The sequence below is a fragment of the Mastomys coucha genome, unplaced genomic scaffold (genome assembly GCF_008632895.1).
Source record: "Mastomys coucha isolate ucsf_1 unplaced genomic scaffold, UCSF_Mcou_1 pScaffold22, whole genome shotgun sequence".
NCBI lineage: Eukaryota > Metazoa > Chordata > Mammalia > Rodentia > Muridae > Mastomys > Mastomys coucha.
In genome coordinates, this window is record NW_022196905.1 from 245256414 (window position 1) to 245270269 (window position 13856).

Below are 13856 nucleotides of genomic sequence, written 5' to 3' on the forward strand. Positions count from 1 at the left end.
TTTTTTTTTTTAAGTTGGGGACTGGAGACTTCTATCGTGTGATCTCAAGAAATCACACGATAGAAGGAGAGAAACAATTCCCACTAGTTGTCACATGACTTCCACACAGTGGCACATTTGTGTCCATATGTGTGCATATATATGTACATACATAGAGAGATAAATGTTTAAGAATTAAACAAATATTGTGAGATAGGATGCTATCACTTGGATGTGAGTTGTCCCCCCACAGGTTCATGTATTGGAGCACTTGGGTACCAGCTAGTGGTGCAGTTTAGGGAAGTTGTGAAACCTTCAAGAATCGGAGCATGAATAAGGAAGTAGGCTACCAGAAGGCATTCCAGGGAACTGGGACATCTCCCAGGAATTCCATGCACTGAGAAGAAAAAGGCTGAAGCCTTCCACTGGTAATAGGGAAAACTTGTGTGCTGGCTAGTTGTATGTCAATTTGACATGAGCTATAGTCATCTGGGAGGAGGGAGTCTCAGTTGAGAAAATGCCTCTGTAAGCCTGGGTTGGGGGCAAGGCTGTAGAGCATTTTCTTAATTAGCGACTGATGGGGAAGAGCCCGGCCTACTGTCGACGGTACCATTCCTGAGCTAAAGGTCCTGGATTCTGTAGAAAAGCAGGCAGAAGAAGCTATGAGGAACAAGCCAGTTAGCAGCAGCCCTCCATGCCATCTGTATCAGCTCCTGCGTCCAGGTTCCCATCCTGTTTGAGTTCCTGTCCTGACTTTCTTCAGTGATGGACTTTGATGTGGATGTATAAGCCAAATAAACCCTTTCCTCCCCAACTTGTTTTGAAAATAATAGAAATCCTAGTAACTAGGACAACTTGTTTCCCAGAGAGAGATTTCTCAGTGCCAATAATTTGTCACATCACCTTGCAAGATGAGGCTAAATCTCAGTGATGGGCAGGGCCACTCTTTAATCTGGACTGAATAGACACGACTCTGGACCCCTACTTAAATCTCAGCCTCATGTTAGGACCCAGTAGATGGAATGGCGAGTGTGTTTCACCAGCTTTCCTTGTCCCTCTTCCCAGTGTGGCCACAATGGGTACGCATTCTACCTTTTCTGCTTTCTACTTTTCACTTGATTCTTTTAATGGGCTTGTTGAGCTAAGTGACCAAGGATGGCTTGCTGGGGCAGCCAGAGGCCGGTAGTACACACTGATATCTGAACACAGGGCTTTGTACGGGCTCTGTCATGAAGCCACCCCTTTAGCCTGTGTTTGCTTTCTGAAATGCGAACAGACTTAGTGCCTGTTAAAAATAAGCTGAGAGGGGTTGGAGAGATGATGGCTCAGGGCTTAAGAGCACTGGCTGCTCTTCCAGAGGTCCTGAGTTCTATTCCCAGCAACCACATGGTGGCTCACAACCATCTGTAATGGAATCCGATGCCCTCTTCTGGTGTGTCTGAAGAGAGCGACAGTGTACCCACATACATAAAATAAATAAATCTTTAGGAAAAAAAAAGTAAGCTGCTGAGAAACCCTGAAAGGAGGAAGAGTGAAAGTTCTAAAACCAGGCAGCTGAGCCCAAGAGAGAAAACATTGTCATCAATGCCTAGTTGGCATTCCTTATCAATGCCTACTTGGCCACAAGTTCGCCCAGAGGCAAAGGTGTGGAGAAACCAGCCTGACCTCGGGGTAGGAATTCTGCTACAGAATCTCCACAACCAAACCTACCTTTAGGCTAGATTATGGATGACTTTCTGAAATCTCAGCTACTCAAGGTTGACCCTGGGAAGAGAAAAAGAGAGTGGTGGACTGTGATGGCTTTAAAGAAGAGGTTTCGAGGATGACAGACAGGGAAGTGTTAGGCCATCGGCCTGCCCCTTACGTTGGAGCCAGATTGCAGAGCTTGCAAAACCTTAGTCCACACCTTTCTCTGGGATGTTGAGGTAGAAGTTGTCTGTGCTGTGGTTTTATAGCCCCTACCTTACAGTTCTACCCAGTACCTGGCTCCTCTATGCAGTCTCCTACCGAATCACACGATGTAAAACTTCCTATAACCCCTGAAAGGATACAAAAGTCAGATTCACTTCCTTTGTGGAGGCCCTGCTCTTAAGCTGTTTCTCTTAATGCCATTTCTTTCAACGTTTTAAAAGAGAACCTCCCCTTCTCTTTCAGGCCCCACCAGGCTGTTTCTGATAGAATGTACTTTTGTATGTTTTTTTTTTAATATTTTGGATTTATTTCTTTTATGTGTATGAGTACACCATAGCTTTCTTCAGAGACACCAGAAGAGGGCATCAGATCCTATTACCGGTCGATGTGAGCCAACATGTGGTTGCTGGGAATTGAACTTAGGACCTCTGGAAGAGCAGTCAGTGCTCTTTAATCGCTGAGCCACCTCTCTGGCCCAGTAGGTTTGTTTTTGTTTTTGTTTTTTGAGACAGGGTTTCTCTGTGTAGCCCTGGCTGTCCTGGAACTCACTCTGTAGACCAGGCTGGCCTCAAACTCAGAGATCTGCCGCTTGCCTCTGCCTCCTGAGTGTTGGGATTAAAGTCGTGCACCACCACTGTCTGGCTTACTTTTCTAATGGTCTTTACCAATCAAAGCCACATCATGACTCTTGGAGTTGAGAGGCCCTCTTTCCTGGGGGGTGGGGTGGGGGAGAAAGAAAGCTCACTCCTGAAGGGTAATTCCGAGTCAGCTCCTGTCCAGAAGCACCCTACTAGCTGCCTTTTTCTAACAGGCAATGGGAGTGTATCCCATTGCCCAAGTGGGACAGATTCTTTGCTTCTTACTCTTTCCTGAGGAATGGATTGGGCTTCACAACAGTGGCTTTCTGTTTGAATTCTACTTTTTTATACAAAATCAATAAAATAGTCTTGCAAAATAAATAATGATTCTCCTGGAGCAGAATCTCACACATGATATATGCTCTGAAGTAAATTATAGAGCACACGTGTCAGGACCCAGTGGATGGAATGGAGGGAGTGGATTCAGGACATCTCTTTTGACTTAGGCAGCCTGGGGAAGAGGACTGTCTAATACATAAAAGTAACAGTACTAAAATATTGATGTTGAAAGTGTTTTCAATGGTCCTGCCTCCCTCCTAACATCACGTAAGAAGCAGATCCCCTTATAATGTCTGGAAAGTATAATCTCCCATGTAATTCTGCTTCTTGATCTGCTGGGATGTGAGCAAGCTCTAACTGGAGATTCTGCAGCAGGCACTACACTGAGAGTTTTAACTGACAGTCTGCTGCGGCGGCTCCTCTAAATCCTTCTCAAAGAGCTTGAAAGAAAAAATGAAAGCAGCCAAGGAAAGAAAACTATATTTTTCATGACTACAAGTGCAAAGACTCTGTGAAACATTGACAGGACTCCTAAGAGGTCTTAGCCGGTTAAGGCTCGTGCTGCCAGATCGCAGGACCTGAACTTGATCCCTGGGACTTACAGGGTAGAAGGAGAGAATCGATTCCTGCAGGTTGTCCTCAAAGGTCCACAGATGTGTTGTGGCATGAACATGATCTTCCCCACCCCAGTACATTAATAAATGTAGTATATTTTTTAAATGACCACATTGAGGCTGGGCATGGTGGTGTATGCTTTGAGTGCCAGCATCTGGAGGTTATGAGAGGCAAGATAATGGAAAGTTCAAAATTCCAAGCCAACCTGAGCTACACAGTGATATTATGTCTTAAAAAAGTCAAGAAGTCAGGCAGTGAGATGGCTCCGAAGATGAAGGTGCGTATCACCAAGACTGGGGACCTGTGTGTTGCTCCTGGGACTTACTCCTTTCACAAGTTGTCCTCTAATTGTCCTCGTACTCATACACTCCATTCTTCCCCTAATACAGAATGAAGAAACAAAGTGAGAAAGGAGCTGGGCATGATGGCACATGCCTTTAATCCCAGCACTCAGGAGGCAGAGGTTAGTGTCTTTGTGACTTTGAGGTCAGCCTGGTCTACACAGGACAGATAGGGCTATTTAATAGAGAAGCCCACCTCCTGTGACACATTTCCTTCATTAAGGCCACACCTCCTAATCCCTCTAATCCTTTTAAATCGGTACTATTCCCTGGTAATTTAGATGAGCCTGTGGGGACCATTCTTATTCAAATCACCATATCTCATCTCCAGGCAAAAAGAAAAGAGAGAAAGAAAGAAAGAAAGGAAGAGAGAAAGAAAGGAAGAAAGAAAGAATAAAGAAAAAGAAAAAAGCACATTGGGCAGTGGTTGCACACGCCTTTAATTCCAGCACTTGGGAGGCAGAGGCAGGCAGATTTCTGAGTTCAAGGCCAGCCTGGTCTACAAAGTGAGTTCTAGGACAGCCAGGGCTACACAGAGAAACACTGTCTCAACTCCCCTCCCCCCCCAAAAAGCAAATTGAATTTGAATTTTATAAAAAAAGACTAAATACTAACATAATCAAGTATAATTTATCTCAGAAATGCAGGGTTTGTTTTTTTTTTAAGTTGTAATATTAACAGAATAAAAAAAAAATCACATTATCACCCCAATAGAAGAACAAAAAACATTTGAGAGATTCAAGAGCTTTTTTTCACTTAAAAACAAAACAAAGACATATGTGGTGGCCCTTACTGTCTGTAACATACTCACCTCAAAAAATATTATATAATGATATAGAGTAGTAGATAATAGGATTTGCTATTATTGCGTTTATCTTTTTGGCCTTTAAAAACATTTACAATTATTCATTTTATTTCTCTTTGTGTGTGCTGTCCTTAAAGCGCCTCTGAGCTGAGGCATCTCAGTGGTTCTATATTTGTATTTTGAGACTGTGTCTCACTGAATTGCCCAAGCTGTCCTTGAACTCTTTTAAATTCTTGGGCTCAAATGACTCCTGCCTTAGCCTCCTGAGTAGATGAATTTAAATACTATATATATTGAGACAAGGTCTTACAATGTAACCCTGCCTGGACTGGAGCTTGGTATATAGATACAGCTGGCCTTGAACTCATGAAAAGCTACCCACCTTTGCCTCCTGCGTGCTGGTATTAAAGGCATGAGCTGCCATAGCTACCTAAATATTTTTGCATAATTGTTAATGCAGAATTACTTGGAAGTAAAATCACAATGTCTGAAATAGTTCAGTACTATTAACAAGAATATTAAAAACAGAGAGAGAGAAATGAAATATTAAAAAATATTAGCCAGGAAGTAGTGGTGCACACATTTAATCCCAGAGCTCAGGAGGCAGAGGTAGGTGGATCTCTGTGAGTCTGAGGCCTGTGAGTCTGAGGCCAGCTTGGTCTACAGAGTGAGTTCCAGGACAGCCAAGGTTACACAAAGAGAAACGCTGTCTAAGTAAACAAATGAATAAAATAAAAATATTTACAATCAATAAGCCCAAGTGAAAAGTATGTGGGTTTTTATTGCATATTTTTGCAACTTACCTGCTAGAATTACAAAACAAATAAATACAGAAACAACAACAACAACAAAACCCCACCCCCAAAACCTTTAATAATTCAAAAACTTTAATTTAACTACTTATTTAGGAGAGAGAGTCTCATTGTGTAACTCTGATTGGCCTGGAACTGACTATGTAGACCAGGCTGGCCTTGAACTCACAGATATCTGCCTGCCTGCTTCCCGAGTGCAGGGATTAATGGTGGTATGGGTAATCATGCCCCAAACATTTTAATCTAATAATTTTACTTATCATAATGATGATCACTCCTGTCACTTATGAATATTCATCTCCTGCTCAGTGCTTTTCACATTGCATCATTCTAGAAGCTCCCTCTCCCCTCAGTTCATATTGGTCACTGTTTAAGAGATCTGTGGCAGAGAGAACAATTTCCATGTTGGGCTCAAATCTGTCTGTTAACTGGTCACCCTGAAAGTAGGGTCCAGTCTCCCGGCTTGTAGTTTTATTCCTTCTCTGACATCCTATCATTTACAGACATCCCTTTGAGAAAGATGGTAGGGGGTCCCTGCTACTAGAAGAAGTCGTAACCCCTCTCCTGTTGACAGCCTTTGAAGTCCCAATTCCAGTTATTCATAAGTACACTGCAGCTGTCTTCAGACACACCAGAAGAGGGCGTCAAATCCCATTACAGATGGCTGTGAGCCACCATGTGGTTGCTGGGATCTGAACTCAGGACCTCGGGCAGAGCAGTCAGTGCTCTTAACCGCTGAGCAGTCTCGCCAGCCCCTAAAGGCATATCTACTTTTGCTTTGGAAGGACTCCAAACAAGCTTCTTCAAGCTCTCCCTTTGCCAAGAGGTTTTTCCATTCCAGCCTCTCAAAGGTCTTCACAAACAGCCTGGCACTTACTTTCCTACATGGGCATGGACAGGAAATGATAAGAGTGCTTTAAGTAAATCGTCATGTGAATGATAAAGGTATTTTTATCTCGATTTAAAATTCAGTGTTTTCCAACACTGTTCATAGACAAACTGCATGAGAACCAAAGGAAACGCTTGCTAAAAATATTGATTTCTGGTTCTAGATCCAGACCTACCGGTCTCTGCATGTACAGCAGAGAACCCTCCGAAGAATCGTTTGTTCTGAGGTTCCTTTCAGGCTGTTCACTTATCAAATATGATTTCACTGCTTTTGACAATAATCTCTAGAAATTAAATTACATATGCTCACACACGTACATGCATACTCATGTGCATAGACACAGAGGCAGGGGCACACATAGTGTGTGACTGTCTGTGAGACTATCTTTTTATTTTTTTTGGAGGAGAACTGGTTTCTTTGGATTTTTTTTTTTCTTTTGTTCAGAACTGGAACTTGAACCTGGGGCCTCAGGCATGCTAAAATAGCATTCTGTTTTTACATCTTCAGCTTCCAGAGTTTGTTTCTTGCTGGAAGTGGTGGCACACACATTTAATCCCAGGACCCCAGGAAATGGAGCTAGGTGAATTAGGAGTTAGGGTCACCCTTGGCTACATAGTCAGTTTGAGGCCAGCCTAGGCTACATAAGATCCTGAGCCAAACAACAACAACAACAACAACAACAAAAACAACAACAACACACACACACACACACACACAAATTAGGGGCTAGAGAAATGGCTCAGCTTGTAAAAATGCTTACACGAAGCTTGATGATTTGAGTTTGATCTTTGGAACCTGCATGGTAGGAGAGAATTGACTACTACAAGTTGTCCTCTGACCTCTACAGGGACTTCCCCCCCCCATTAAGTAAATAAATGTACCTTTTAAAAGTAGGGGGAAAGGCACTACAATAGAGGTTCAGAGGGAACTAACACTTGTTGAGCAAATGTGAGGACTTAAAAGTTCGATTCCCTAGCACTCACATTAAAAGTCAGCAGGCCTTCATATACCTGTAATTCTAGTTCCGGGGTGGTGGTGGAGAAAGGCAGATCTTGGGAGCTTGCTGGCCGGCCATCTGCTATAGCTGAAAACAGCAAGCTCCAGGTTCAGTGAGAGATTTTCTCTCAGGGAATCAGAAGAAGAATGACTGGCGAAGACATCTGACCACTCTTCTAGCTTTTCTTGTGCATGTAGGAGTGAGCACACAGATTTGTAAACTGCATATCCCCACAAAACAATGAAGATAAAACACAACAAAGAGCTTGCTCCTTGTATTGCCATTCTCTCTCGGAGCCTATTATTAAACTTGTGATGCAGTAAGTTTTCAGAAAAAAAATTCAGTCAGGGAATGGTGGTACACACCTTTAATCCCAGCACTTTGGAGGCAGAGGCAGCTGGATTTCTGAGTTCGAGGCCAGCCTGGCCTACAGAGGAAACCCTGTCTCGAAAAACCAAAAAAAAAAAAAAAAAAAAAAAAAAAAAAAAAAATCCCGAAATGAATATTTAGGGGTTGTGGAAAATCCTAAGGATCATAAAGGTTTGCCTTTATAGTGACAGAACTTCAAAAGAACTGCCTCCCTCAGATTGGTCTGTGCTTATCTGTAGGGTGTTTTCTTGATTACTAATTGATGTAGGAGGGCCCAGGCCAGTATGGGCTGCACCATCCATAGTCATGCGGGCCTGGCCTATATAGGAAAGGTAGATCAACAAGAGCCTGAAAGTGAGCCAGTCAGTAAGCAGCTCCTCTGTAGTCTGTGGTTCAGTTCCTTCCTTGAGTTCCAGCATCGGCTTCCCTGGATGATGGTTGTACTGGCTGGTTTTGTGTGTCAACTTGACACAGGCTGGAGTTATCACAGAGAAAGGAGCTTCAGTTGGGGAAATGCCTCCATGAGATCCAGCTGTAAAGCATTTTCTCAATTAGTGACCAAGGGAGCATTATGGATGGTGCCATCTCTGGGCTGGTTATCTTGGGTTCTATAAGAGAGCAGGCTGAGCAAACCAGGGGAAGCAAGCCAGTGAGGAACATCCCTCCATGGCCTCTGCATCAGCTTCTGCTTCCTGACCTTCTTGTGTTCCAGTCCTGACTTCCTTTGGTGATGAACAGCAATGTGGGAAGTGTAAGGTGAATAAACCCTTTCGTCCCCAATTTGTTTCTTGGTCATGATGTTTTGGGCAGAAATAGAAACCCTGGCTAAGACAATGGCTTATAGCCTGCAAGCCAAATAAAACCTCAACTCAAGCTAGTTTTGGTCAGTCTTCTATGACGGCCATCAGAGCAAACTATAGCACATAGTTTGTGTAATTAGGATTGTAGGATATGGAAAGTAGAGATGGCACATGGTGGTGCACTTTTAACCCAGTTCTTGGGAAGCTGAGGCCTCTGAGTTCCAGGTCAACCAGACTTACATACTGACACATTTCTAAACAAACAAACAAACAAACAATAAAATATTAGTGAAAGAGGTTGCAAATAGTTTACAGATTCATGAGTGCTAGGCTGTGAAGTAACGCCGTGAAAACATTTTAGGATGATCAGCCTATTAGTTTTCACCGCAATTAAAGATAAAGGCTCACAACCTTGCACATTAACTTAGAACTCCAAATCACCTAGACTTTTAGCAGGGGTCATCTGAAGTAAATCCTATTTTAGGCCATTTAGAAGCTAAAACAATGTAGATAAGCCTGATCACTGAAGAATTCGACTAGAGATTGTTTTGTCAGGAGTGGAAGAAACTTGGGACATCTATCCTTGCCCCAACTACTGTCGTAAGGCCTTGTGCCTAAGAGCCCTGGAGTCCAATGCCAGTTGCGATTTGCACAGCGATTGCTGAGCTCAGACCTCTCTTAACACACTCTCATTCAGCGTGCCAAACCTCTGGGCAAGGAAGGTAGAGGTCAACACGCCCATTTTAATTGGTGAGCCTTCTGGAGCCTAAAGGGAACCAGTCACCCGAGTCTAGGGGACAGCAAAGCTTGTAACCCCGGGGGCTGCAATTCTGGTTGGGAAGATAGAGGGAACACGCGGTTCCGGTCTTTCGGGGACCCAGGGTGGCAGGAGGGGAAAAGAGACGCCGGAAACTCGCTCTGTTCTTTAAGGGCCCTGCCTGCCCTGGGGCAGAGCAAGGAGAACGCTCTCCTGTGGTGACACCTGTCACCCGGCCACGTTTAGGCGTCGGTCCAAAATCACGGTATCTGATTGGCAAGGTTGGAGGGGCTGGACGCCGCCGATTGGTCAGTCGGACGTCGGACCAGGTTTACCCGGTTACGGAAGCCGACGAGGACGGAGAACGGGTCGGGCGTGAAGGAAGTTAGCGGCAGAATCCCAGATGTCGGCGGAGAGAGCCCCGGATCCAATGGCGTCCTCAGAGGCCAGCGGCAGCGGCGGGAATGTCGAGGGCTCCGAGCCCCCCGTCACCTACTACCGGCTGGAGGAGGTGGCGAAGCGGAACACGGCGGAGGAGACGTGGATGGTGATCCACGGGCGAGTCTACGATATCACCCGCTTCCTCAGCGAGGTGCGGGCCTGGGAGGCGGGAGGCCTCCGCACGCTGCCGGGGTGAGGGGAGGAGGCCACGCGGAGCTGTCCGGCGCGCGGAAGGGACCGTGACCCTCTGAGGGACTGCGGTCTCAGCCTCGCGTGACAACGTGTGTTTCTTAATGCATGGAGCACTTGCAGTATGCTAGGTCACACGCCAGGCCATCAACCCGTTTTCCATAAAGAGAAACTGAGGCTTGCAGAGGCTGAGAACTCTCAAGGGCACACACTTAACGACCTAATCCACTCGAACCCGTTTCTGGACTGCTCCTTACTTTCCATGAAGTATGCCTTAGAAAGCAGTGCTTTTGGGGGCTTTTATTTTCTTGAGAAGGCAGGAATTTTTTTTTTTTAAAGTAAAAACAAATTATGCCTGTGCTCAGGGGCAGATGCATCTGCGTTTGGTGCCAGAGGTCAGAACCTCAGAAGCTGGAGAAAGAGGAGGTCGTGAGCCTCCTTATGTGGGTGTTGGGTACTGAGCTTGGATCTCCCCAGAGAACAGAACATGTGCTCTTAACCAATGAGCTGAGATCCTTCCCACTCCTAGACCAGGCTGGCCTCGAACTCTGAGATCCTTCTAACTTCTGAACGCTGGGATTAAGTGCATGAACCACCAGCGCCTGGCTTTCAACCCTTTTGTTAGCTCTTCAAATCAAATCTCATTATCCAGGATCTCTTTGAGACTGTTGGGCAACAGATCATTTTTTCCCCTGGCTTGTGACAGGGTCTGATGTATCCACAGGCTGTTTTTCAGCTCAAGTACGCAGTCTCTATAGACCTTGACCTTGAACTTCTAATCTTCCTGTGTGTGCCTTTCTAGGGATTCAATCCCTCATGCTTATTAGGCAAACACTGTCAACTGTATTACATCTCTAGCTGGGGTTTGACAAGTGTATTTGACCATGTAGTCACTTCAATCAAGAGATATAACATTTCACCCCTCCTAAGAAGCACCCTCTTGTTCCTTTGCTGACTGTCAGTCTTAACCCAGGGAACCAATGACAGTCACTAAAGATTAGTTTGAAGGTTGGAGTTGTGTGATCATTTTATTTTGTTATAGAATATTACCCTTATGGCTGATATCTTATAGCACAGCTTTGTTCTTAGAAAAACTAATTTCTTTTTGTGTGTGTGCGGTGTTGGATGTAGGATATGAAGGCCTTTCACCTGCTAGACAAGCCAGGTCTTCCCTTCAGAGTCTCAGTGTGAAGTTTTACAAAGAGGACATTATGCTAATAATTTTTTTCTAGTGGACAATGAGAAAAATTAAAGAATTTGGTAATTTCTTACACTGTTATAGTAGACTACTCTCTCCCCTACCCAAAGTTGGGAAATGAACCAGGATCCTTACACATGCTAGGCAACTAGAGTACTCTACACAACATCATTGTTTGTTTGAGACATGATTTTACTCTGTAGCCCAGATTACGCATTAAACTCTCTGTAGGCCTCCTACTTTAGTCTTGTTAGAGCTGGGATTTCAAGTCTGTGCCACCACATCTGACTCTCAGATTTGTTTTTTCCTCCTTTTAAAAAAATGGTTCTTTGGCCGGGCGGTGGTGGTGCACGCCTTTAATCCCAGCACTTGGGAGGCAGAGGCAGGCAGATTTCTGAGTTCGAGGCCAGCCTGGTCTACAGAGTGAGTTCCAGGACAGCCAGAGCTACACAGAGAAACCCTGTCTCAAAAAACCAAAAAAGAAAAAAAGAAAAAAAAAAAGAAAAGAAAAGAAAAAAGAAAAGAAAAAAGGAAAAAAAATGGTTCTTTGGCTTGAACCCAGGGCCTTAGATGAGTATAGGGCAAACACTGAACCAAACCCCTTATATCTCCAGCCCAGCTGTTTGCTGCATCAGTTGTTATTTTGAGATAGGATCTTGTATAACCTGGAACTCCTGATTCTCCTTCTTCTACCTTCCAAGTACTAGAATTATAGCTGTGTAATACCAGTCCTAGGCCAACATTTTGTTGTTGTTATTGCTTGTTTGTTTGTTTGACACAGGGTCTTTCTGCACAGCCCTGGCTCTCCCAGAACTCACAATGTAGACCAGACTGGCCTTGAACTCACAGAGATCTGCTTGCCTCTGCCTCTCGAGTGCTGAGATTAAAGGTGGGCTAGCTTCATTTTTATTTCCTTTTATTTATTTATTTATTTTTGTTTTTTTTTGAGACAGGGTTTCACTTTATAGCCCTAGCTGTCCTGGAACTGCCTGCTTCTGCCTCCCAAGTGCTGGGATTAAAGGCGAGTACCACCACTGCCTGGCCCAGCTTCATTTGTAAACCACTGCTTGAGAGCAACATAGATAGAAGTAACTATTATATAATATGGATACCAGAAATCATTTCTGTGACATTGTGATCATATATGATTATCTGATGAGTGATGGTGACCGGCTTTGAAGATGCCTTGATTTCTTTTGCCCATATATTACTACTTCAAAATACTAGTCTTAATTCTGTCTTCTCGTATTTGCCTTTTAATACATTTTCTGTTAAAGCATAGACAGAATATATAGACAGTCCACATCCCATAATTTCTTGATTGATTGAGCATAGTGATTTTGGAAGGACCCAGATAAGGGAACTCTGCCAGTCTATTTCATCATGTACTGAGAATACATGATATAGTGTAGGCAAGGTTTTCCTTAAGCTTGAGATATAGATTTTTATCTGTAGTGAGCTATTTCTTTTATTGTTGTCATTATTATTTAGACAGGACCTTACCTGTATTCTAGGCTGGCTCTATGGTGCCCAGTCTGGCCTTGAATTTGTGACAATCCTCCTGTGTTACTTTCCTCAGTGCTGAGAGGACAAGCTTGAATCACCATGCTGAGCTTGCGGTTAGCTCTTCCGAGTTAACTTGTTCTATTATCTCTAACTCCGTCCGAGCTTATTCATCCATCTGCTTAATCAAATATCAGATCTTTGCTTGGTGCCAGATACTGTTTTAGGTACTAAGGATACAGTAGTGAATAACCACCTGAGTCATCTAGAGTAGGGAGCAGACAGAAAATAGTAAATGATTGGATTGTATCCACAGTTAGATGGTAGATAGATGCTAAGAGGATGTGATCTGTGTGTGTTGTGAGAGCATGAAGAAGAGGGTTGACACTTTTTTGTTATGAAGTTCAGAGATAGTGTCATGAAGATGACTGAAGGCCAGGAGTACAGTGAGGGAACCATCCATGTTGATGTCCACACAGAGAGCGTTCCTGGGGAATGGCATGGGAGGTCTTGAGGTAGGAACATGGTGTGTTTGGAGACAGTCAGTGCAGCTTCAGTGGTTGGACAGTAGCACATGAGATCAGAATGGTCAGAGGGACGATCGTGTCTTAGGATGAACTTTTTTTTAGGATGAATTTTTGTTCTCAGATGGAAAAATCATTGGAGACAATCATGAGACACTGTGATTTAATGATTAATTGGGTTGTTCTGGCAGCACCGTTGAGAAAGCAACGATGGAGGACTGAAGTGGAACTGAAGAGCACAGTTATGGAAGACATAACTAAGGCAAGGAAGAGTGGCTTGGGCCAGAATGGTCTCAATGTGGGCAATAAGAACTGTTGCCTATGTGTGCTCTGATGGTGTGTGGTGATGCACCGGATTCCGGGTGTGAGAGAAAAACTGCTGAAGAGGAACCAGGGCTCTGGTCTCAGGACTTAGCAGGCAGGCTGCTGTTAGATGGGATGCATGGGAAAGACCTGCATCTATCTCCTTCCAATCTGAAATTACTTGGGGATCAGTGAGGGCTTCTTGGTCTGACTGTCTTGAATTTATAGTATAGGTTTGCCATTTTTTTTGTTGTTGTTAATGACTGGTTAGATTAGGATATGACTAGAGTTTGTGATGCTTTAGAATTGGAAATATCTTTCTGCTACCAGATTACTTTTGCATTAAAAAAATCACAGCTATTGGTTATATGTATTAAAATTTAGAAATGAGCCAGGTGGTGGTGGCACACACCTTTAATCACAGCACTTGGGAGGCATAGACAGGCGGATTTCTGAGTTCGAGGCCATCCTGGTCTACAGAGTGAGTTCCAGGACAGCCAGGGCTA

The 13856-nt window shown here is 44.0% G+C and overlaps 1 protein-coding gene across 1 annotated transcript in view; it reads left to right on the plus strand.

The window, feature by feature from the left end:
• The first annotated feature begins 9407 nt into the window (after nucleotides 1-9407).
• The window catches only part of LOC116070119 (cytochrome b5 type B), a 33768-nt gene continuing 29319 nt past the window's right edge, over nucleotides 9408-13856 (plus strand). The window contains exon 1 of the mRNA XM_031341334.1: nucleotides 9408-9784. Within this exon, the coding sequence (XP_031197194.1) occupies nucleotides 9596-9784 (189 nt within the window). The 5' untranslated portion in view covers nucleotides 9408-9595. The remainder of the gene's footprint in view (nucleotides 9785-13856) is intronic.